Below are 22,949 nucleotides of genomic sequence, written 5' to 3' on the forward strand. Positions count from 1 at the left end.
TGGGGAAGGTTCTAGTTTGAAGTCACCTCCAGTCAACCGCCTCAGATCTGTCTAATTTGGAGCTAGGAGGTGGGAATATGCACCTCGACTTTTGGTAGAAGCGGGTGACGTCACAGAATCGGAACATTCTGTCCTTCTCCTTCCAGGTCTCCTCTCCCGTTCCTTCGGGGGAAGCTTCTTCGCGAGCGCGGTAAATGAGACCTCGCGCGACGCGGTGGGCTTCCCCGTTGAGGTTGGGAGCGAGGGACTCACAGGAGGTGTGGGCTGGGAACCAAATGATGTATCTGTCTTCTAATTCCTTAGATGATATGAACTGTGCTTTCCCGTGGAGTATGTCAGCGGCCTCGGGCGATATTCTTCCTCGCGCATAGTTTCTGATGGCTGACTGTGAGTCACTGATGACGTATCTACATTTGGGGGAAATTAAGGCCTGAGCGATAGCTATTTCTTCTGCAATTTTACTGTTATTAGAGCGTATCGAGCATGCGCTTATGCACTCGTGGTAGGAGTTTATTACTACTGCGACGTAGTATTCGTGACTCGGGTACTCCGCTGCGTCCATAAACAACGCCTCCTTGTCTCTCAGTATGCCTTGAGTAGAGCTTTAGCTCTGCTTTCCCTCCTTCCCTGATCAAGTTCGGGGTGCATACTTTTAGGCAGAATGGGGACCTGGATCTTTTGCCAGATTACCTTGTGAACCGACACTTTACATCCTTGTTGATTGTGATAGGTTATCCCTAATTCGCTGAGGATACTCCTGCCCGTGCGCGAACCGGCTAGTCTCTCCAACTGAGCAATCTGTTGAGCCTCTATCAGCTCCTCTAACGTGTTGTGTACACCCAGTTGAAGTAGTCGCTCGGTGCTGGTGCTATCTGGAAGGCCTAGAGCTTGCTTGTACGCCTTTCGTTTGAGTGCGTTGATCTTAGCTTTTTCGGCTGAATACCAATTGAGGTATACCGCCACGTATATAATGTGACTTCTGGCGAAGGAATATATAAGTCTGACGACGTTAGCTTCTTTCATTCCCTGGTGTTTGTTTCTGACACTCTTGATTAGCCTTATTGCGTTGGTGACTTTAGTTACTAGCGTCTTGACGGTTTCTCCGTTAGTGTCCTTGGATTCGATGATGAGTCCTAGGATTCTGATCTGTTCCATTATGGGGATAGTCCTGCCGTTTTTGGTGCGAATTTGGATTTCTTCGTAGGCTCGGTTCCGGTTGTAGCCCTTGGGTGGTCTACCTTTGAGCATGGCTCGATAGAGGAGGAGTTCGCATTTATCCGGCGAGCACTCTAGGCCAGTACCTTCGAGATACTCCTCGATCGTGTCGACGGCCTCCTTTAGTCTCTGCTCTATCTCTCCGTCGCTACCTTCAGAAACCCAGATGGTGATATCATCTGCATACAAGGAGTGATATATTCCACGTACAGAGTTTAGCCATTGCGGGACTCCTATCATTATTAGATTGAACAGCATGGGCGATATGACTGAACCCTGCGGGGTGCCAGCGCTAACCATGTGTCTCTCCTCAGATCTGAGTTCTCCCTCTACAAGGGATGCCGTTCTGCCCGTTAGGAAGTCCTTGACATAATTATATGCTCTCGATCCTAAGCTTAATTGGCTTATCTGAATTAATATAGCTGCATGCGCTGCTTTGTCGAAGGCTTTTTTGAGGTCTAATCCTAGTATCGCCCTAGTCGATTTTGTTTTGTTGTCTAGTATCTGCTGTTTAATTTGCAGCATGGCGTCCTGTGTGGATAGCTGGGAGCGGAACCCCAGCATGGAGTCTGGGTAAATTTTCTTCTCCTCAAGATAGTTATTGATTCTATTGAAGAAAGCGTGTTCCATCTGCTTTCCAGCGCAGGATTTATTGATTCATTTTCATTATTAAGTACCGCCAATTTCAGTTTTTTTAGACTATCACGTACACCCGTGAGCAAGAGTGTACGGACCACAGGGTCGCCGAAAAAACAGAATGTCTTCGTAATTAACACGCCTAAACGGAAACTGACTAATGCATTAGGAAATTCGTAATACCAAGACTGGTCTGCAGTCATTATTTTTAAGTTGCATTCACAGAGAGAGGAGAAAATGGGTTTTAACGCACAATCCCTGGTTCGTATATACTTTTGCTCACGGGTGCACATATATTGTCAACTGTAGCTTAATTTCTTTTACATTTTAAATATGGACTAATTTCTTATTTTGGACTTCCCCATTTTTGACCAATTGCCCAAAGCAGGTGTGTGCCTCTGGCACATAAGGATCTACATCTAGAGGAAAGTGGACATTGAATCCTCGGTGGGATACTACTTACCTGGAGACGCATCTGCTCTGCAAGGTACCACTCGTCTTGATAAAGAGTTCTGTAGAGACGACTTCAGGCAATCGCGTAAAGTGCCGGGCACGCAGTATGCCGTGCCATTCAGGGTAGAGAGAGATGAAACTTTATTGTGTCCATGATGGGGTCTGGGGGCGGCGGGGGTTGGGAGACTAACCCCCAGGCCTTCTCTTCCTCAGACGGCGGCCAGCCCTTGCTTTCTGGCGGCGTCTTCGGCCATCCGGACGGCCCAGAGCTGCTCTTCTGGGTCCAAGCTGAGCAGCAAAGTCTCCCACTGCTCGGCCGTAGTTATGATGCGTGTAGTGTTAGTGCGGTGGGTGTTGGTGGGTGTAGTTTTCGGGCATGCCCAGATGATGTGATCGAGGTCAGCGCGGGCCTCGCAGGCTTTGCATAGTGGGGAGTATGCATTGGGGTAAATTCGGTGGTATAGCACGGGGTTTGGGAAAGTTCGCGTCTGAAGTAGTCGCCAAGTGATGGATTGTGATTTATTCAGTGTTTTGTGTGCTGGTGAGTAGCGTAATCGCTCTTTGCAGTAGTGGAGGGGGATTTCTCTGAATGTGACCATGCGGTCACGCTCGTGACCGCGGTGCAGAACTAAGAGCTCGTCAGGATCGGAAGACGCAGGAGACGGATGATGCGCCTGGTGTGCGAGAGCTCGGGCGGCATTGTGGGCGGCTTGGTTTCCAGCCAGACCCGAATGACCAGGGGCCCAGATCTGTACGCGGCGTTGCCTTGAGGCGGGAGTGCCGGAGAGTATTTTCTGTGCTTGGGGTGCCATGAGTCCTCTTGTGTAGTGGCGAATGGCCCTTTTTGAATCGCTGATGAAGTAGTGTGTATTGGTAGAGGCATAGGCCAAGGCGATGGCCGTTTCCTCTCCTTCTTCGGGTTGAGTGGTGAGTATTGATGCGGCCGTGGCGAGGCGGTACTCCCAGCCCATGACTACGGCGACCGCTATGGCGTTCTGGTGGGGGTATTCCGCGGTGTCCACGTAGGCTCCATCTGCGGCTTGGGCGTAGCGCTTTTGTAGATGTTTAGCTCTGTCTGCACGTCGCTCCTGATTATGTTCTGGGTGCATATTACGAGGAATGGGCGATGTAACTAACTGAGCGCGAATGTTTGGAGGGACGGGTACTTTTGGTCCGAATTGGGTGGTGTAGGTTATGCCAAGAGTTCGCAGAATGTGCCCGCCCGTGGTGGAGTTGGCGAGTCGTTCGTGTTGGGTTATACGTTGAGATTCAATAAGCTCGTCTATGATATTGTGAAGGCCGAGGGCATCCAGTTTCTCGTTAGATGTGAAAATTGGAAGCTGTAGGGCTTGCTTATAGGCCCTCTCAATTATGGTGTTGAGTTTGAGCTTGTCAGTCGCATTGAGGTGAAGGTACGGGGTGACATAGGTGATCCTGATCAGGACGTAGGTGGTTACCAGACGAATCCGGTTGTTTTATTGCGATAGCAATTATATGGACACTTCAACCGGATTTCTGCCGTCGGCGTCGCCGTCGTCGTCGCCGTCACCGTCGCCGTGAGGTTCCCTATAGATAAAATCTTCGCCGCGCGCCGTATGCCCGAGCGGAAGCGTGCGGGGACGCGCGCTATCACGGAGAGCGAACGCACTCAATCTCCCACGCGCAAGCAAGGAAGCAGGAAGCCAGCGCCGGAGGGAGCAAGGGGGGGGGGGCGCACTTCTCTGCCAACAACCGCGCTCGTCGCTCGCTCGCACCGTCTCTTATCTCCACACGGCTCTGACCTTTATGCGCCGTGCATTCGCCGCTCAGTTTCCGTTGAAGCGATAAACCGCACGTACCTTCGCCCGCGGCGGCGTATGCTTGCTGCCAGCGTTTTGACAGTCGTTGTCTGCTGTCATTCAGTGTGATCTCTTCGTGTTTGTGCGCGCTCACACCACGCTTGTTCATTCAGTTCGTAAACGTCGGGCCACATTTTCCAACGCACGCTACACATGCAATGCTGACCGGATCGGCAGTGCAGCGCTACAGGTATGTCCCTTCGCACGCGCTGCCCACGGGAAGCGCTTCTCATCAACACCACCGTTTCACACGCGCCTTCTCGTGGTCATCGAGTTTCTCTTCATGTCGGTCTACTTACGCCGCAGCACACCTGCTTACTTAATCAGCTCATGTTTACTACAATTCATATTGCTACCAAAGCCGCTCACCTTACTTCGTATGACATTGCTGTGTTGCTATCGCATTCATTGCTTCGCCCTTAGGGCGAAACTGTGACATTTTTTTTTCATGCCGTGATTTCGACTTGCGATGCGTGCAATGAGGCGAGTGGTTTGATGTACATGACTATCTGATTGCTTGAGCATCTCCGTGTTTCTGTCGTTTTGTTGGATGCATAAGCCAAGGATACGGATGCTAGGCACTGTAGGTATGAGTTGCTGATGCACGTGGAGTTGTATCTCGGGGGGATAGAAGGCTTCCGATTTCTGTGGGGAGCAACCAAGGCCGCGTGGTTCTACGTATGCAACAACCTCATTGATGGCTTGCTGCAGGGTGTCTTGGATATCCCCGTCGCTGCCCCCGGTGACCCGCAGGGTGATGTCGTCCGCGTAGAGGCTATGCTTGAGGTTGGGGATTTTAGCTAATGCAGGCGGTAATCCGAGCAACGCCACGTTAAACAGAAAAGGGGACAGAAGCGATCCTTGCAGCGTACATTTGCTGCCAAGTTGAATAATTGGCGACTGCAGCCCTCCGATGATGATCGTGGCAGTGCGACCTGTAAGGAAATCATTGACGTAGTTATATCTGTTCGGTGTCCAACCTGGAGTTGTGCCAGTTGGTTCAGTATGGCCTCATGCGTGACGTTATCGAAAGCCTTAGTTAGGTCTAGCCCCAAGATGGCTCTGGTGTCCAGCCTCGAGCTTATATCGCCATCGATAATGTGGTGCTTGAGCTGAATCATGATGTCGTGAGTAGAAAGATTAGCGCGGAAGCCAACCATGGTATTGGGGAAGACATCGTTGTCGTCCATATGTTTGTGTATCCGTGGGAGGATGACGTGTTCCAGGACCTTTCCGACGCATGAAGTAAGTGAAATGGGGCGGAGGTTTTCGAGTAGGAGGCGTTTCCCGGGTTTGGGAATCATAATGATTTTGGCTTCTTTCCATTGTGGCGGGAGTTGTCCAGTTTGCCAGTACGCATTAAAATAAGCCGCGAGGGCTGTTAGAGAATCCTCATCTAGGTTGCGAAGCATTTTATTGCGATAGCAATTATATGGACACTTCAACCGGATTTCTGCCGTCGGCGTCGCCGTCGCCGTCGCCGTGAGGTTCCGTATAGATAAAATGTTCGCCGCGCGTCGTATGCCCCAGCGGAAGCGTGCGGGGACGCGCGCTACCACGGAGAGCGAACGCACTCAATCTCCCACGCGCAAGCAAGGAAGCGGAAAGCCAGCGCCGGAGGGAGCAGGGGGGGGGGGCACTTCTCTGCCAACAACCGCGCTCGTCGCTCGTCCGCACAGTCTCTTATCTCTCCCACGCGCAAGCAAGGAAGCGGGAAGCCAGCGCCGGAGGGAGCGGGGGGTGGGGGGGGGCGCACTTCTACACTGCCAACAACCGCGCTCGTCGTTCGTTCGACCGCGCCGTCTCGTATCTCCACACGGCTCTGAGCTTTATGCGCCGTGCATTCGCCGCTCAGTTTCCGTTGAAGCGATAGACCGCACGTACCTTCGCCCGCTACCTTCGCCCGCTGCGGGCGAAGGTACGTTGCGCTGCCAGCGTTTTGACAGTCGTTGGCTGCAGTCATTCAGTGTGATCTATTCATGTTTGTTTGTGCGCGCTCACACCACGCTTGTTCATTCAGTTAGTAATAGTCGGGCCACATTTTCCAACGCACGCTACACATGCAATGCTGCCCAGATCGGCAGTGCAGCACTACAGGTGTGTCCCTTCGCACGCGCTGCCCACGGTAAGCGCTTCTCATCAACACTACCGTTTCACACGCGCCTTCTCGTGGTCATCTAGTATCTCTTCATGTCGGTCTACTTACGCCGCAGCACACCTGCTTACTTAATCAGCTCATGTTTACTACAATTCATATTGCTACCAAGGCCGCTCACCTTACTTCGTATGACATTGCTGTGTTGCTATCGCATTCATTGCTTCGCCCTTAGGGCGAAACTGTGACATTTTTATTAGTAATGCCATCAGGTCCCGGAGCCGAGTTAGGGCGCATAGCTGCACGTACTTCTGCTGAATGTATGGGCGCGTCCAGATGGTCATTAGCGGTACCAGTGTATGCTGGAGTGGGTGTAGTAGGTCGAGGTCCTACGTAGCGGTCTGTGAGCTCTTGAATCTGTGCGTCCGTGCCCGGATGGTTGTGAATAATTTTTTGCAAGTTGTGCTGTTGTGTGTTCTTGCTGTTGGCCGGATCGAGGAGGCAACGAAGGATATTCCACGTTTTGGGTAGGTTTGGTTGCCGCTCCATGCTGTCGCATGTGCTGTGCCAATTTTGACGAGTAAGTTGTTGTGCATAGTCTTCGATATGAAGGGCGAGCATGACAATGCGTTTTCTGAGCGTTCGGCTGAGCTTGTTGCGTTTGTATATGCGCTGCAGACTGGCGAGTGCTTCCCACATATGCAGTAACTTGCTATCTGCCTCCTGCAGATTGGCCTCCTCTGGCACCAATTTAGTTGCTTCCCTCACGTCTTGCAGCAAGGATGCGACCCAATCTTCCAAAGGGTGTTGGGTACCGGAGAGAGAGGTGATGGCTCTGGCCTGCCGGAAAGCGTCCCAGTCTGTGATGCAGGGTTGACGGCCTTTGGGCTTTCGCGGGCCCGCTCGAACTGTGGTTTGGATTATATAGTGGTCGCTGCCCAAGTTGTCTTGTGTGTTGATCCAGTCTGCCTGTTGTATTTGTTTTGCGAATGCCAGGTCCGCAGTAGTGTCTCTGCTAACGCTGTTTCCCACACCAGTTGGACAGGTTGGATCCGTGACAAGAGTAAGACCTAGGTTCTGTCCGTCAAGCCATAGTTGTCTTTCCTTGCGGTGGTCCACCGGATATCCCCATGTCACTGCAGGGGCGTTTAGGTCCCCTACAATGAGAAGGGGGGCTGCTCTGGCTACTTGATTTGCTTTGGTGAAGAGTCGTAGAAATCTATGTTCTTGTTTGAGGCTGCTGTATACATTGAGGATGAAGAGGCTCTGTTGCGTGCGCCTTGCAGACGGGATGATCTCCAGGAGAATATGGGCTGCTGTATCATTGCCTGTGTGATGTTGTATAACCAGAATGTTTCGCTTAACTAGTGTGGTTACTTGCGGTCTGCGTCCATCATCCGAAACTGCGGTGTACGCCGAGTATCCCGACAGCTTAGCCGGTTCTCCGGTCTCTTGTAACGCGATAATATCGGTGGAGGTATGCGGTGCGAGAGAGCTAATGTATTGCTGTAAGTGTGGTCGTTTTCGCCGGAAGCCCCGGCAGTTCCACTGCCAAATGCACTAGGTGGCTCGTTCGCGATTACTGGCAGCCATCTTTGTCGGGACGGGAGTACGGCTTCTTTAGGGGACCTGCTCTGGGACGGACTAGGGAGTTTTCCAACTCTGTCAAACGGGTATTGTGATTTTGAGCCAGGGTCGCGACCATGTCTTGAAAGGCTTTGCGCGTGTCGTCCATTTTTTCCTGCCACTCTTTTTCTCTTGCCGCAAAGGCCTGCTCAAATCTGGGTAGTAGTAGTAGTTGTGTGTCCCGGGCCCATTCAGGGGACACACAACTGCACGGCGCTCACCCACAATGCGAGCGAAATGACGCGAGCGCGACCCATCGTGCGATTGCACATGCGTAACCAACGATGCTGTACACAACTTCACCCACGCACCCGCATGTGAGCGACCGCTTAGCGGGAGACGCGCAGCCCACCTCGATAATAAATAAAATAGAATAGAAGCTTCATGCACGCTGGTGACGTAAAATATAAATAAAACAAAACAAGCAAAGCTTACTTCTACATCAGTATACGGCGTAATGCAAAACTTTATTTTATGTGATTTGTTCTCCTTCTTATCGCCTCATTTGGAGAATCAAAAAGTCAGTTTAGCAGTGCCTTGTCTAAGTCCTCTCTTGTTAAACCCGTGTGAAGTTTTTATTCTCGATGCAGAGCATAGTTACAAGTTCTGCCTTTAACTTATCTCAGCTAAAGTTTGGTAACAAAGTTTAGCACGTGAGAAATTATTTCTTGCCCCAAGTGAAGGGAGGAACGGAGCTCGTGGTCTCAGGATCATAAAACCTCCACCGCACCCAATAAGGCATGCGCTCATCGGCACCTTGACGATAAAGAGGAATACTGGGGCGTGTGTTGATTGGTTCTCAGGCACAGAAGTATTCTGTAGCCGAAAATGTGACGATAATGACGAAAATTGTAAGAGAAGCGGTGCCGCTGAACATACACGATAGTGGCGTTTAGTATTCCGTTGTACTTATAGAATGAAGATGACGGTGGCCGTGAGCTTCACTAACGCGTGTTGTTAACGTAATTTGAAAATTTTTATACTTAAGCCTGACTTTGCACATTGGATAGTCCTTTATTTATTTTTTTTCTAAACGTAGCTCAGGAAAAACGTTGCCTGTTGGAATGATATAAGTTGCTCCTTGGGAGCCCCGTGTTTACACAATTCTTTGGTGCCACGAATACACTAATGAGTTTTACGGGAAAGAAGATTAAAGGGCTTCAAGGTATGATGTACGTGTAAGGTCATTTATGGAAAAAAAGAAAGAAAACATACAGCTGTGGGAAAAAAGGGTGTTTGGTGAAACAAGATGAAGATGACAAAATTCTAATCTGATTTATTTAGTAAAAAAGCGCGTGTATCGAGACATAAGAGCGACAGATTATTTACTTGTGCATTTCACTATTCGCAAAATCAGATCAATGTCTCTTTTCTTTCTTTTCCTTCTTGGCGTGCCTCGCTACTCTGCGTCAGCGATTACTTAAGCGTGACAGCGGAGAATTGGTTACATTTCCCCCATTCTTAATGAAGGTTTCCAAGAAGGGCATCGGGCCGACGACTTGCCATTGCATCGGCTTAGTCGTGTCTGGCTTTCTTTCTTCGCAAGGATCTTGCAACAACAGGATGCGGAAACTGAAAATAAAAAAAAGAAAACAATGTGCCTCTGTAAGAAAAAGTAATTTAAAGTACAAGTTCACATCAGACTGGGAGAAACGAGGTGTGAGAAACCCTCTATAATGAGCTTCTGAAACAGTGAAATGTAATATTAAACTGCAAAATATTTTTTTTGTTTATTCCTTTCGCCAACAAAACTGAAGTGAATGAAGCTATTGTTTCATAAAATTACTCCTTGGCCTCGAGTGACTAAATAGAGCCACTTGGTTTGAACAGGAACGTACGTGTCAGCTTGATTTCATCGTCAAGAAAAAATTGCGACGTTCAACTATTCGCTGCGATCGAAAGTTGCTCGTGAGTAACTATTTCCGTAATAAGGCATTAAGTGCATGAAGTGAATGAAGCCTTCTCTTCGCGACAGTAGAAGTATTAAAGAGCGAAGGTTGGACCGACTCGTAGTTCGAGGCAGCATTTTATTCCTGAGGATCGCCATATCGTCCCGTGAGATGCAGCCATTCTTCAAAAGCACCTTTGTTAATTAGCGGAGAGTTTGCACTTTCCTTCGGGCAGGAGGTGGGGGGGGGGGCTGACGTTTCAATCAATCCAATTTTATTATTAAGTAAATTAGTAGGAAGCAGTTGTACTCAGGAAGGGATCCCAACGCAATACACCCTTACGATGTATTGTAAGTCAAGTAAAGTGAACGTAAAAATACAAAGGCGAAAAAATTAATGAGCAGGCTAAAGACGAAATAAGTACACTGATGTCATACATAATCATATAATAAAAACAACTTACAAAAAAATAAATGAAAGGAGTACAACAAAATACAGAGGAAACCCAACCCAATATAACAATAAGATGAGTAGCATGGTATACCATGTAACTACGATAAGAAATTTCAAGAAGTACGTGGAGACATTGATAGACAAATTCAGGTAATTAGTACAGCCATATTATAATTCCAAATAGGTGGTCCTTTATTTGAGATTTTAAGATGGAAAGGGAGTTACATTGTTTTAAGGCTGTAGGCAGGGAATTTCATAGTGATATAGCAGAAGAAAAAATCCACGCAGACGGTCCTGTGGGAGTTGCTTGAAAGATACGTAAGCATTTCGTAGTAACGACGTGGCGTTCAGTGGTCGTACGCTGGTGTGTTTCGTATAATTGCGAGAACGACCGCGAAAGAATCGTGAAAAAGAGAAGCGCGGTTGTACCACCGAACTGTTAAGTGAGACCTGCACGAGACGACGTAGAGGAGGCGAGTAGAAGCAATGTTCCCTCTTGTTATAGATAGCCCACAGCGGATGTAACCGTGGGGTGAAATGACGACGGAGATGTAGAAAATGAATGAAATGTGTGCAGCATCATTGAAGTGCACTGTTTCTTGCTGGTTGGTACTACTGCAGGTGGCGGCGCCAGGTGGCGCTGATGACGTTTCGGGCATTTTAAGCCGTTGTCGCTCTTTAGCGCAGTATTCACCCGACTCCAACTATTATGAACCGTAATCAACCGTGCTCCGACGGCGGTTATGTCTGGTGCGGCGGCGCGGGCCTAATCTTGAAAGCGATGTGCGATGCCGACAGAGCGTGGTAATAGCTTGGCGCGCAGGGCTTTCGCCGTTCAGTTAGCGTTAAGATAGACGCGCGGGATCTTAAGAGCGATCTGCGAAACGGCAGAGTGCGGCATGTGCTGAGAGCTCCGTGAGCACTGTGTTCGCGCGGCCTCGTTCGCGTTGAAGCGACAGGCAACGGAAAGGTACAGTCACTCGCTGCTACAGGCTCTATCTCGAAAGCGATTGTCTTACGGGAAGGACAGATGGATGCACGGACAGTTTTCTCGTTTGGTAGGCAGAGAAATGCTTACGCATTTAAAAGAACAGTTGGTGTGTACTAGGCAAAAGTAGATTGTCCTTAACGGAAAACGGAGTGCAGTTTGCATTAACCAATACGTGAGATTGAATTATATCAAAGTTGAGATAGTGGTGAACAACTTTGAAGAATAATACACCAAGATTACAGTAATAAGATAGCGATAAAAGTAGTGCACCACTTCTAATAAAGAACGGGGCAGAGTGCGATTGATGAGGTGCAAAAGAAATAACGCCTAATGGCTTGTTTTTGAAGGGCTAGGAGAGGTGATAGATCGTTATTATAGGTGCTGCCCCAGGCTTGAATACAGCAATTAATATGACTGTGAATAAATGCATTATATCAAGTGAAAAGCGTTGAGATGTAAAAAAATCTCTAGCGCGAATGAGTGCCCGAAATCTTGGTGCAATTGTTTTGATGAATGACGAAACATGGTCACGGAATTTTAACTTAGAGTCAACAACACCACCTGAAAAAGTTACCGCTACTGTCAGTTTTGATTTCTGTAGATTCAATATATAGAGAACGAGGAATTTAAGTTTTCTTTTTTTTCTGAGGACACGTAAAAAGCATAAAGCACGTTTTCTTTACGTTAATATTTAGTTTGTTTATATTAAACCAACTCTGAAGAGAGTTAAAATCTGTTTGAAGGTCGGACATTAGATGGTCAAGAGTTGGTGTGGGAAAATAAAAATATGAGCATTCCACGCAGCAGCAAGCAGCAGGAAGCGGCAGCAAGCAGCATGCACCTGGAGAGGGTAGATCGATATGAGTAAGTGCATGTAAACGCTGGCCTATCGCATAAAGGGACAAGGGGAAAGTGAGACGTCTGTCGGCGTGTGTTGTCTGTTCGACTCGTTTTGACAAGAACGATCTGAACGGTCCGCCTGGCGCCGACGGCGAGCTGCAGATTATAACTGATCTCTACACTCACCGGCAAAACCCACCACGGAGTAAAATGGGCAGGAGCAGCGAGTCGCCTATCTTGCGATGCATTTCGCACGGCCAAGTAATGTCCCAGCGATAACAGATGTCAAGTATGCCGCCATGCATTCATGCCTCCCCTGGCTTCATTTTTTTTCGTGACCTTTCCCCTCAAGATACTCTCCTCCATTTATTAATTCCCTAGCTGTTAGAGCCCAATATCCGCGCGATGTGGTGGCCAAGTCGAGAAACGAATGTATCGATATCCCTTTCAGCTATCAAATATAAAGTGGCCGGATGGCGCGCTTTCGCTGTGGTCGCCGCTTGAAGCGATATTACCCGCGTTATTAGCGGCAAAGGATGTCCGCGTCGCCTAAGACATCATCTGCAACAACGCCACGTTTTCTGCGCTCGTTACATTTTTTTATGAAAGAATCTTTCTGGACTAGGAAAAAAAAATACTTCAACGTACCATAGATGCTCGCGTAAGAGCCACTCTTTTTTTTTCCAACTTGACGAGGTGTTCCCCTTTCCCTGCGGTCTAATTTTTCTGGCCGTGTGCGATATTCTCGATTTGCTAGTGCAAAAAAGAGCGGACGCCGTTGTTTTCCTAACAGCACATATTTCTTCCCGCAAGCACGCCACACAGCTGGTGTTCGTTTAGAGTCATCACTTATGTCGCTATCACCACTGCTCAGATTTAGTTCGGTAGCACACTCATGAATACAGTCGTCCTCACTACCCTCCATGACATTAGATATGACTGTGACGTGAAAGCTTTTCACAACGATGTAAGGACCGCGCACACCGCGCGCTTAGAAGCTTAGCATTCAAGAGCGTGCGCACAAGCTGCGGCGCTCTCTTCAGTCTTCGAATTATTTATTTCAACATTATTATTCTCTGAACTTTGGGCGTCCATATATATATATATATATATATATATATATATATATGTGTGTGTGTGTGTGTTTGTGTGGGACCCTATAAATCTGACACACCATGAAGCTACGGAACCTGGGATGGGAATAATTAGCTGTGGTTGAAACTTGAAATACAGAAAATAATGAAGAGAAGGCAAATGAAAGTGGACGAAAAGATAGCGTTCCGCCGGTGGAAGCCGAACCCACAACCACCGCATTAAGCGTGCGTTGGCCTAACACTTCCCAGGCTAGATATAGTACTGCATGTGTGTAAATGCGCGTAAAGGCTCATTCACGCTATAGGCCGACACGGCACCGATTTTATGTCTGCCGACTTTTGGCCACAGCGTTTTCCTTCCTTTAAACCGTTGACAGGAGCGTTTTCCGTCCTGGAAACTGCTTTCGCCAACAGTCGGCCGGTCAAAATCGGTGTCGTGTCAGCCTAGTGTGAACCAGCCTTAAGAGAAAAGGATGAAAGAAAGGACAAGACACACGTAGAACATGCAGTGCTGAACCAGCTCATCGGTCATCATTGGCCCTTGCTCCATAAAACCCCACATATCATCATCATCAATGCTGAACGAACTCGCCGAACTGTGTAGATTTAGTACGCATAAAATGCCCGTGTTAGCAGAAGGATTGATGGCTGTCGCAGAAGCACAATTGTATTCCATTGCACGCGTAATGCGGAGGTTGTCGGTTCGGCTCGCACTGGCGGCAACTTTCGTCCCCTTTCATTTCACTTTTGTTCAATATTTTCTACATTTAAATTTCGACCACAACTAATTACTTGGCTTCAATGTATGTTGAGCCCCCCGGTTTCGCTTATTCTTTCTTTTATGTATGTGTGTATGTGTATGTGTGTATGTATGTATTTATGTATGTATGTATACAGTGCCTACTAAGTTAAACTAACGGCAATTTTAATGAAAAAAAGTCACAGGCCTGCGCGGCACGCGCAGCACAGTCCCGGCGTAAGCTGGTGGAGCGGCTCAAGAGTAGCTCCAATTTGGGCACCACTCAAAACCGGGCCTTCGCGGCAGTCTGTTCGACTCGTTTTGACGAGAACGATCTGAACGGCCCGCCTGGCGCCGACGGCGAGCTGCAGATTGTAATGATCTCTGCACAGCAGTCTGCTGAACCCGTCAAGCCTTACAATTGCAACTCACATGTCGGGCGCGCCGCGTTTGCAGGTACCTTAACTAGATGGCGCCACCATACTGGCGGAGGCTCGGCTGCTCGGGAGCGTGTTGATTGCGCGCCGCGTCTGAATCGCATATCGTCGTCTGCGCCTGCGGACGCTGCGTTTGCAGGCATCTTACCTAGATGGCGCAACCATACTGGCGGAGGCTCGAGTCGTCTCCCACTGCGTGTTGCCTTATAGGGTATTTTCCGCGACCCGATAGCAAGCGCTTGCGTGGCTCAGTGGTCGAGTATTGGGCTCCCACGCAGCGTGCGCGGGTTTCATCCCGGCGGGAATCGGGTACTTTTTTCGCGTTTCCGGCGATAGCGGTTACGCATGCGCACTGCCATCCGGCTTCTCCGCTCGCGCCATTATCTCAGCATGGCAGCTTCCACCATCGTTACAGGCTGCGCGGTCGCGTTTTACGACAGCGGAACCGAGTTCCTCGATTTTTTTTTATTTCGCCAGCCGAGAGGGGAAGGGGGACAGTTGTCATCTTTGCCAATGCCTCCGCTCCGTTGTCAGACTAAACGCCGCACGCAACAGCCGCGTCACATCAGGGATGAGCTTTGCACCGATCCTCACTCTCTTACACGTGTAATCATCCGAACGACAATTAAAATTTGGAGTCGGATATCTTGGAGCACAGACATGCCATAAGAATTCTTCCAAGTGAAATTGTGTAGAAACAAGACTGCCTCCAACTTTTCAATACAAACATACGCACTTACTGCAGACAATAAAAAGTTAAGTAGTCAATTTTAGTTGATTCGGCTGCTGACAGCGATAATTATGTAACACAGAACCTAAGTTATGTGTCCCCCTGGCCACATAACTTATCTGCACAGATTATCTTCGCGTGCCTCCCAGTGCCTAATTTTAAACAACCATGAAGCTTAATTTTGAACACCCGGTATATTCGAGCAAAATCTGCTTGCACATGCGTTTCGGCGCACACATTTTTGGCGACAAATTAGTCAGCCAGCACATAATTTATAAAACTTCCTAAATAATTTTATTCACAATAATGGTACATGCTTATGTTAGAAATGTTAAGATAGTCGTGTTTGAAGACGACGCCACTTTGTTAGACTATCCTGGATCGCTTCTGCTCTGAGACATTCCTCGTCAAATTTACCCTAACTCAGCTAATATTGCATTCAGGGCCACGTCTAATAACAATTATATTGACACGTGTACTTGTTTATCCTTTTCTCGGGGACATGAATTATTGTTATTACATGTGTATTTGTTATAAAAAGTAAGCTTGGAATAGCGCCCTTTTCTATTTTCCGGGTCTTCTAAGGCAACTGAGCGTAGAGCTTCGAAAGGCATTATTTCACTTGTGCTTGCGCAATTATCGCTATTTTAATCGATTAGGAAGGAATGTCAGTTATTTTATTCTTGTGCATAAATAAAGGCGCCCAGTACTCAAACTTTGCATCGGCACCCGTACACTCTAGCATAATTAAAATAATTAAAAGTGCGAGCACCCTCCCAATTTCAGCTAACCTAAACTAACAGCTCACTAACGAATAGAAAGATCCACTACAATTCTCTCCTATTGCTTTGGTGACTCGAGGAAGTATTATGAGAATACTGCGTGCAAAAGAACTTGCCAGTTCAGCTAGAGAACGAAGTGGAACAGGGCCAATAAAATTAAGGTTTTGGTCTGCCATCGATAAGAGGGCAGAAACATGTGGCTTACTTATTGTGATATTGAAAGGGCAAAAGAACGCCATAGCAAAACCAACGCCCGTCCATCACACACACACACGCACACACACTTGGTAGTAGATTTACGGTATAGTTTCCTACAGGTGCAGTCGAACCCGGACATATCGAACCTGAAGGGGATCACAAAAAAGTTCGATATATAGGTAATTCAATATACAAAATAATAGGCCCTGAGGCAAATGGCGGCTCCCCGATTGGTGCGTCCGAAGACCGTAAGTTACTGCACGAAACTCAGAAAAAAAGCAAGCACACTTTATTTACCTGCAAGAAACTTGCTGAATCACTTTCAACTTCATTGCAAAGTCCAAGTTGATTCTTTTCTTTACACTTGCAGCGGCCATTGCTTGCAGAAAATGTACTCACGATTTAGGCTCTCAACCCACACGACGACTCCACGAAAGTCGTAAAGAAGGAATGTTGACTTTCGAGGTAGCACGCGGGCTAGCCGAACAACTCAACGGGTCTCAAATGACTGCACACACGACCGGCATGGCTCAACTGACTGCACATTCTCTTATCCACCTCCAGGTGCTAGAAGTCCTCAAATTGCGCACTTTGAGGTCTTCGGCGTGGCGCCGCGTTTGATACGCGTATATCGAATGTGGTGGTGAACGGGCGTTCTACATACGCGTGCACTAGCTCTCTACTTCTGCATGGGATTTTCAAGAGAATTTTACAGCTGTTCGATATACACAATAATCCGTTAAATGTGGGTTCTATATATCCGAGTTCGACTGTATTTCACGCACGTAAGTGGACGCGTAGCCTGACACGTGTGGTATATGGTGGTATTTGAGCGCCAAAGGGCAAAGTAAAATTGACCTTACTAGTTGTAATCCGTGCAGATTGTAGGGTATCCGTACTCGAAGCAGTGTGTCCTCAGGATGTCGAAATATATCGTTCCCACGGCCACAGAAGTGGGGCTGCTTACATTTTGGAGGCAATAGAAGAGCTTATTATCGTCGGGGCAGTTCGTCCTAATGAAGGAAAAAAAACATACAAAAAAAATGTCTTTACGTTTACTCTGTTCAGGTGCAGCATGTTTGATGTTTCGCGGTTCTATGGTGCTTGTTTCAATGAAAATGACGGAAGACATGCGTATTGAAGCAAGCAGGCTGCAACTCGGGATTAGAGCTGGTAAACATAAGGCAATTCGTGTTACGCACTTTTTCTCTTATCAATATGGTCTGCTGCTTATCTAAATATCAGCTGAAATTAGCGCACTGCGTTTGCGAAATTGAGATCATCCTGAAGCAAATGTTACGTTCGCTAGTATATATGTCACAATTTCCAATAAAAAATAATAGGGCGTCTACCATTTGTGGCCTGCAAACAGACGTGTTTTTTGCGCCGAAATATATTTGTTCTCACATTGCAGGACAATACAGTATAAGTCAAAGAAAAACATTCTAAAAGAAACTCTATACACAAGACGTGCATCAGGGTTCTATCTGTTAGGCGCTTGCTATCCTGTTCATAACTGCACGCACTGGTAAAACTGGAGGATTCTTTTCGCTGGATTGAATCCTTTTCTTATCCGTCATGCTGAGTAGCCGATCTTGGAAATACCTGAGGCCTGGCTTAGTGCGAGGTAGCGACGGAAGTCAAGAGCAATGGGAAAATAAAAACAAATATGGCACAAAGTATGGCACGAGTATCAATTTTAATGATTTGCTGTAACTTGATTCCGTTTCTGGTTGTGGAACAATTCTTCTCTACACTATATACAAATGCGTTCGAAATCAGGGCTATCTCAAATAAAGAACGATTACCCAGTGGAGAACCAGAGACATGACCCGCCGTGGTTGCTTAGTAGATATGGTGTTGGGCTGCTAAGCACGTGGTCGCGGCATGAAATCCCGGCCACGGCGGCCGCATTTAGATGGGGCAAAATGCAGAGAACACCCGCGTACTTAGATTTAGGCCCACGTTAAAGAACCCCAGGTGGTCAAAATTAATCCGGAGTCCCCCACTACGCCATGCATCATAATCAGATCGTGCTTTTGTAACATAAAACTTCATAATTAAAACCAGAAATATGTAAGTGAATGTGCCAGGAATCCCTTGTCCTGAGAGTAAATTGCCAAGCGACGTCTTCCTCATGGCAGTACTAACTTTGAGGCAATGTTAGACGTCACTCTGCACTGTGTAGCCTCGCACTCAGAATAGAAAGTGAACGCTTTATAGTAACATCAGGATTAATTATCCGGCTATGGTTTTGTTCTCCACAAGTTCTAGGGTAGGTCTTTTCAGTTGACAAGCAACCGCAAATAGAGCACTGCACGTGGCGAAATTTTCAGGCCCGGCCCGAGCCCGCAAGTGTAAGGCATTGCCCCGTCCGAGCCCGGGCCGGTGATTTCAATCCTGTTCCGTACCCGGCTCACGCCCGATCGATTCAGGCCCGATCCGGCCCGGCCGGGTTCGGCTCTACCCATTAGCCCTTGAGCCTATACGATGCACGCTCGAGTTCTTGGTTATTGTGAAGATGCTGTCATGTGACCAACGGGCACCCGGCTGTCTTCAAGCTGCATCAAGCAGCTTTTTGCCCTGCGTCCCCTCTTCCTGGCTACTCTATAACGGTCAGCGAAATAAAACATTTAATTTCATTATTAGCCAAACACGCACTCATTATTATTCAATTATTCGATATTAAAACACACATATAATTGACTGAGAGGAAAATGGGCAGTGGTCAGGCTGGAAACAGGCACCGAGAGTGGCACAACGCCCAGTTCCTCTTCAGGAACGGGGATATACACCAAGAAGTTGAAGAATATTTGCAAGAGGTTGGACAATGTTCACTGCATCAGGTTTTCCGCTAAAGTTAAAAAAAATGACGACAGGAAGTACATGTGTTGATCACCAGGATCGTGCTTTAAAGTGTGATTGAACAACCGTACTACACTTTCTAAATGGTTGTGCGTCAATAAGTATAGCGAAGGCATAGGGAAATGAATGAATACATGAATGAATTCTGGGGTTTTACGTGCCATAACCATGATCTGATTATGAGGCACGCCGTAATGGGGGACTATGGATAAACTTAGTGAAGGCACAGGTGAACGCTAGCGTACACACCGCTAGCCATGTCACCTCACTTTTGTATCTCCTATAATCATTTGATGTACAGTGATTGAATTCGAGTCAATAGAATTGGTGTGAATCTAATTTTAAGTGCGCTTTTCTATTGGCTGCCAGAATATCCTAATTCAGGGCCACTAAAATCTTTTTTCATTAAACAGTAATTGGTGACCGGCCCGGGTTCCGCTTGTTCCGAGTTACTTGCACTTGTTCCGAGTTACTGACTGCTTCGCTTCGCCGATCTGGCAGTGTCATGTGCATTTATATTGTCGCATGAAAGATGCAATTTTTTGCTTTATTGGGCTTTATTATAATGGCGTAAACATTTCAGTCGAGAATTCAGGCATACTTGTTTAGCAATGCGAGACTCGTTTATTTTTGCTTCATCACGTAGGTTGTTAAGCACAGTACATGAGTAGTGCAGGCAATGTAGTTCTTTTTTTTCCGCCAGATTGGGATTAGATATGCTTGTTTGTTAACGTGGCTTAGCAGGGAACTCACTTAGTGCTAGAAAAAACATCTATAAGGCTGCGGATCACGAGCTTTTAGCTTCTTAACGTCTAAAAATAGCCTTCAAAGTAAAAAAAAAACACCGAGAGAGTAATATTTTCTGCATTCCATTATCTTTTTCACATCCCTATCACCAATGTTGCGAATTTTTACAGCCTCTGTGTGGGCTTAACGTATTTATTTAAGACCAATGGACACTCTATTTGAATACTTTAGTAATTGTTGAAAATTTATTTCATTTTTGCTTTTCCATAATGATCGGAGGCAATTCAAATAGGTGCATCAATTACACCTGCCGAAAATCTACATATCTTAGTGCAGCAACAAAATAATCTGCATGACGGCTTTAATTTAGGCACTGCTGCTCTTAAAAAGCGTAACTAGCTTTACTGAAACTCATTTCACGGACGCTTCAGGCTGCTACACGAAACGTTCTTTGGGCAACTGAAGACAGTTCATGGAATTTTTTTTTGCAGCGAGTCTTCTACCATCCAAATAGTTTACACTCTCTTTAACGCCATTGTAATGCAAATATCCTTCTAAATCTTCGCCATTTTGGTCCAACCCTGTGGTGTCTTGCCACTCTTGAAATCTGTCCTTCGCCGCTACTCTCAACTACCCTAATGCGCTTCTCCTCGTTGACAGGTGGGGCCGCTGTCAAACACACTGCGTTACCTGCATTCCAACTTCGGGTCGTCCGTCTCTCGCCTGAGCACGATCTTAATGACCTGACAAGAATGCTTACCAGGGTATTTTAGTGTTGCGAAGATGAAAGAATTCCGGCAGAAACCATCTTAAGATGACCAGCGAAGTTAATGCGATTGGGATTCAAGCAATGTAGCGACCACGTAGTGACACATCGTGTTTTCTAAGGCACGTTTATTTATTGCAATTTCCAATGGCAGATTCGGAGCACTCCCGGAACAGCATTTTCTGCTCCTTTTGGAGGAACACTTTCAATGGCAGATCGGGAGCACCGATTGATTGTTCCAATGGCAGATTGAGAGTATTCGCGGAGGCGACATCACTCCGTAGAGCAGCCGAAACTGCTCGGCCACAATCGGTGGAGCGGACCGGAACTCTTGGCTGACGCACTTCCTCTATCAACCCAGTATACCTATATTAACGCCGGGACGCCGGTATCGACAGACAAAATGGGCGCCACTATATCGCGGCGCGCAATTTAAACCTGATAGCGTTAAAGGCCCTGTGTCACAGAAAATCTGGCGTCGGCGTCGATGTTGGCCTCGGCGTCAGCGTCAGCGGCCAAGAAAATAATCCCGCACCACTCCGACCACGCGGGCCTTCCGCGTGGCGCAGAGGCGCTGGTTAACTAATCAAATTTCTCAAAGCAAAATGCGTCAGAAAAATCGTAAACTACGATGTAACCACAACCTACAGTCGTGATAGCGTCGGATTGTAATTGGAATATACAAGAAAACATATAATTCTCTTACGCGGAAACTCAAACACAAGCCCCCTTTTCCAGCATTTCTACCACTCATAGAGCGGCGTGCCGCGGTTTGCTCCTTGAAAAAATACCATCCAGATGGCGCTCGCCTCCTCGGCAGCCGCATGTGGAGGCAAAGCTGGAGAAAAAAGAGAGCTGCAGTTGCCGGCAGGCCTTATAAGCAGCCAGGAATCATGGAATGCTGTCGCATTCCACTTTCAAAGGCGAAGCTTAAGCGTCCTCAAGAGAGAGAAACAACTTTTACTGAAAACGGCAAGTGCACGAGGAGTTTATCTCCCCTCCCTTAGATGGCGGCCAGGAGCCCTTGGGTCCTAGCGGCATCTTCGGCTTGCCTGATGATTTTCAGTTGGTGCTCGCGGTCTGAGCTGAGCAGCGCGGTTTCCCACTGCTCCACGTTCGTATATGTGTTGCTTGGCCCCTCCACTTTGTTGGGGCAAGCCCAGATTATGTGTCTGAGGTCCGCCCACTGATTGCAGTCTTTGCATTTATCTGAGTAGAGCTCTGGATAGCAATGATTAAAAGCGTCCTCAAAATTTTTTTGCTGCCGCTGCTTGCGAGCGAAACCTCTGAATGTAGCACTCCAAGTTCCGATTAGTGTAGCGCTGGATCTGACAACGACGCTCAAATAGCCGCTTATGGGTACGCCTTCGAAATCATGTTTCGACTTCCTGCCAAGAGACCAAAATTTGTCGGCTATACGTTGAGGACGTTGTAGAAACGAAGATTGTTACGGCACAATCTATTGAGTGCACTAGGCTCCAAACTACAGAAGCTGAAGCCTAAACATGGCCACAAGTTACTGGCAAGACTAGCTTTGAATATCATCATAATCATCATCATTATTCTCATCATCAACTTATACTTATTTCTTCTTCAGCACGAAAGCCTCTCCCTGCGAACTTCAATTACCCCTGTCTTGCGCTAGCTGATTCCAACTTGCGCCTGCAAATTTCCTAACTTCATCACCTCACCTAGTTTTCTGCCGTCCTGGACTCATCTTCCCTTCTCTTGGTACCCATTTTGTAACTCTAATGGTCCAGCGGTTATCCATCCTACGCATGGCATCGGCTGCCCAGCTCCATTTTTTCGTCTTAATGTCAATTAGAATATCGGCTATCGCCGTTTGCTCTCTAATCCACACGGATCTCTTCTGGTCTCTTAAGGTTAGGCCTAATAGTTTTCGTCCCATCGTTCTTTGTGCGGTACTTGTTCTCGAGCTTCTTTGTGAACCTCCAAGTTTCTGCCCCATATGTTGGCACCGGTACAATCCAATGATTGTACACTTTTCAACGACAGGGGTATGCTTCCAGGCAGAATTTGGCAATGCCTGCCGTATGCAATCTAACGCCAATTCATTCTTTAGTAAATTTCCTTATCATGATGAGGGTCCCCTGTGAGTAATTGACCTAGATAAATGTACTCCTTTACAGACTCCTGGCGCTGACTGACGATCCTGAATTCTTGTTCCCTATCCAGGCCATTCTACATTATCTTTGTTTTCTGCGTATTAATCTTCAAACCCATTCTAACACTTTCTCGGTTAAGGGCCTCAATCATTTGTTAGTAATTCGTCCCCATTGTTGCTGAATAGGACAATGTCATCTGCAAACCGAAGGTTGCTGAGATATTCGCCGTTGATCCTCACTCCTAAGCCTTCCCAGTCTAAGAGCTTGAATACTTGTAAGCATACAGTGTATAGCACTGAATAGATTGAGTCTCCTTGCCTGACCCCTTTCTTGAAAGGTAACTTTCTACTTTTTTTGTGGAGAACCAATGTAGCGGTGTAATCTTTGTATATATTTCCCAAGGTATTCACGTATGCCTCCTGAACTCCT

At 47.2% G+C, this 22,949-nt stretch overlaps 1 protein-coding gene across 1 annotated transcript in view; it reads right to left on the reverse strand.

Moving 5' to 3' along the window:
- Positions 1 to 9,127: 9,127 nt before the first annotated feature.
- Positions 9,128 to 22,949, reverse strand: part of LOC125942597 (uncharacterized) — a 47,723-nt gene continuing 33,901 nt past the window's right edge. Inside the window, exons 6-7 of the mRNA XM_049660787.1 lie at positions 16,880 to 17,029; positions 9,128 to 9,435 (exon numbers count right to left, since the gene is read on the reverse strand). Coding sequence (XP_049516744.1) covers positions 9,273 to 9,435; positions 16,880 to 17,029 — 313 coding nt within the window. The 3' untranslated portion in view covers positions 9,128 to 9,272. The remainder of the gene's footprint in view (positions 9,436 to 16,879; positions 17,030 to 22,949) is intronic.

Source organism: Dermacentor silvarum, chromosome 1 (genome assembly GCF_013339745.2).
Source record: "Dermacentor silvarum isolate Dsil-2018 chromosome 1, BIME_Dsil_1.4, whole genome shotgun sequence".
NCBI lineage: Eukaryota > Metazoa > Arthropoda > Arachnida > Ixodida > Ixodidae > Dermacentor > Dermacentor silvarum.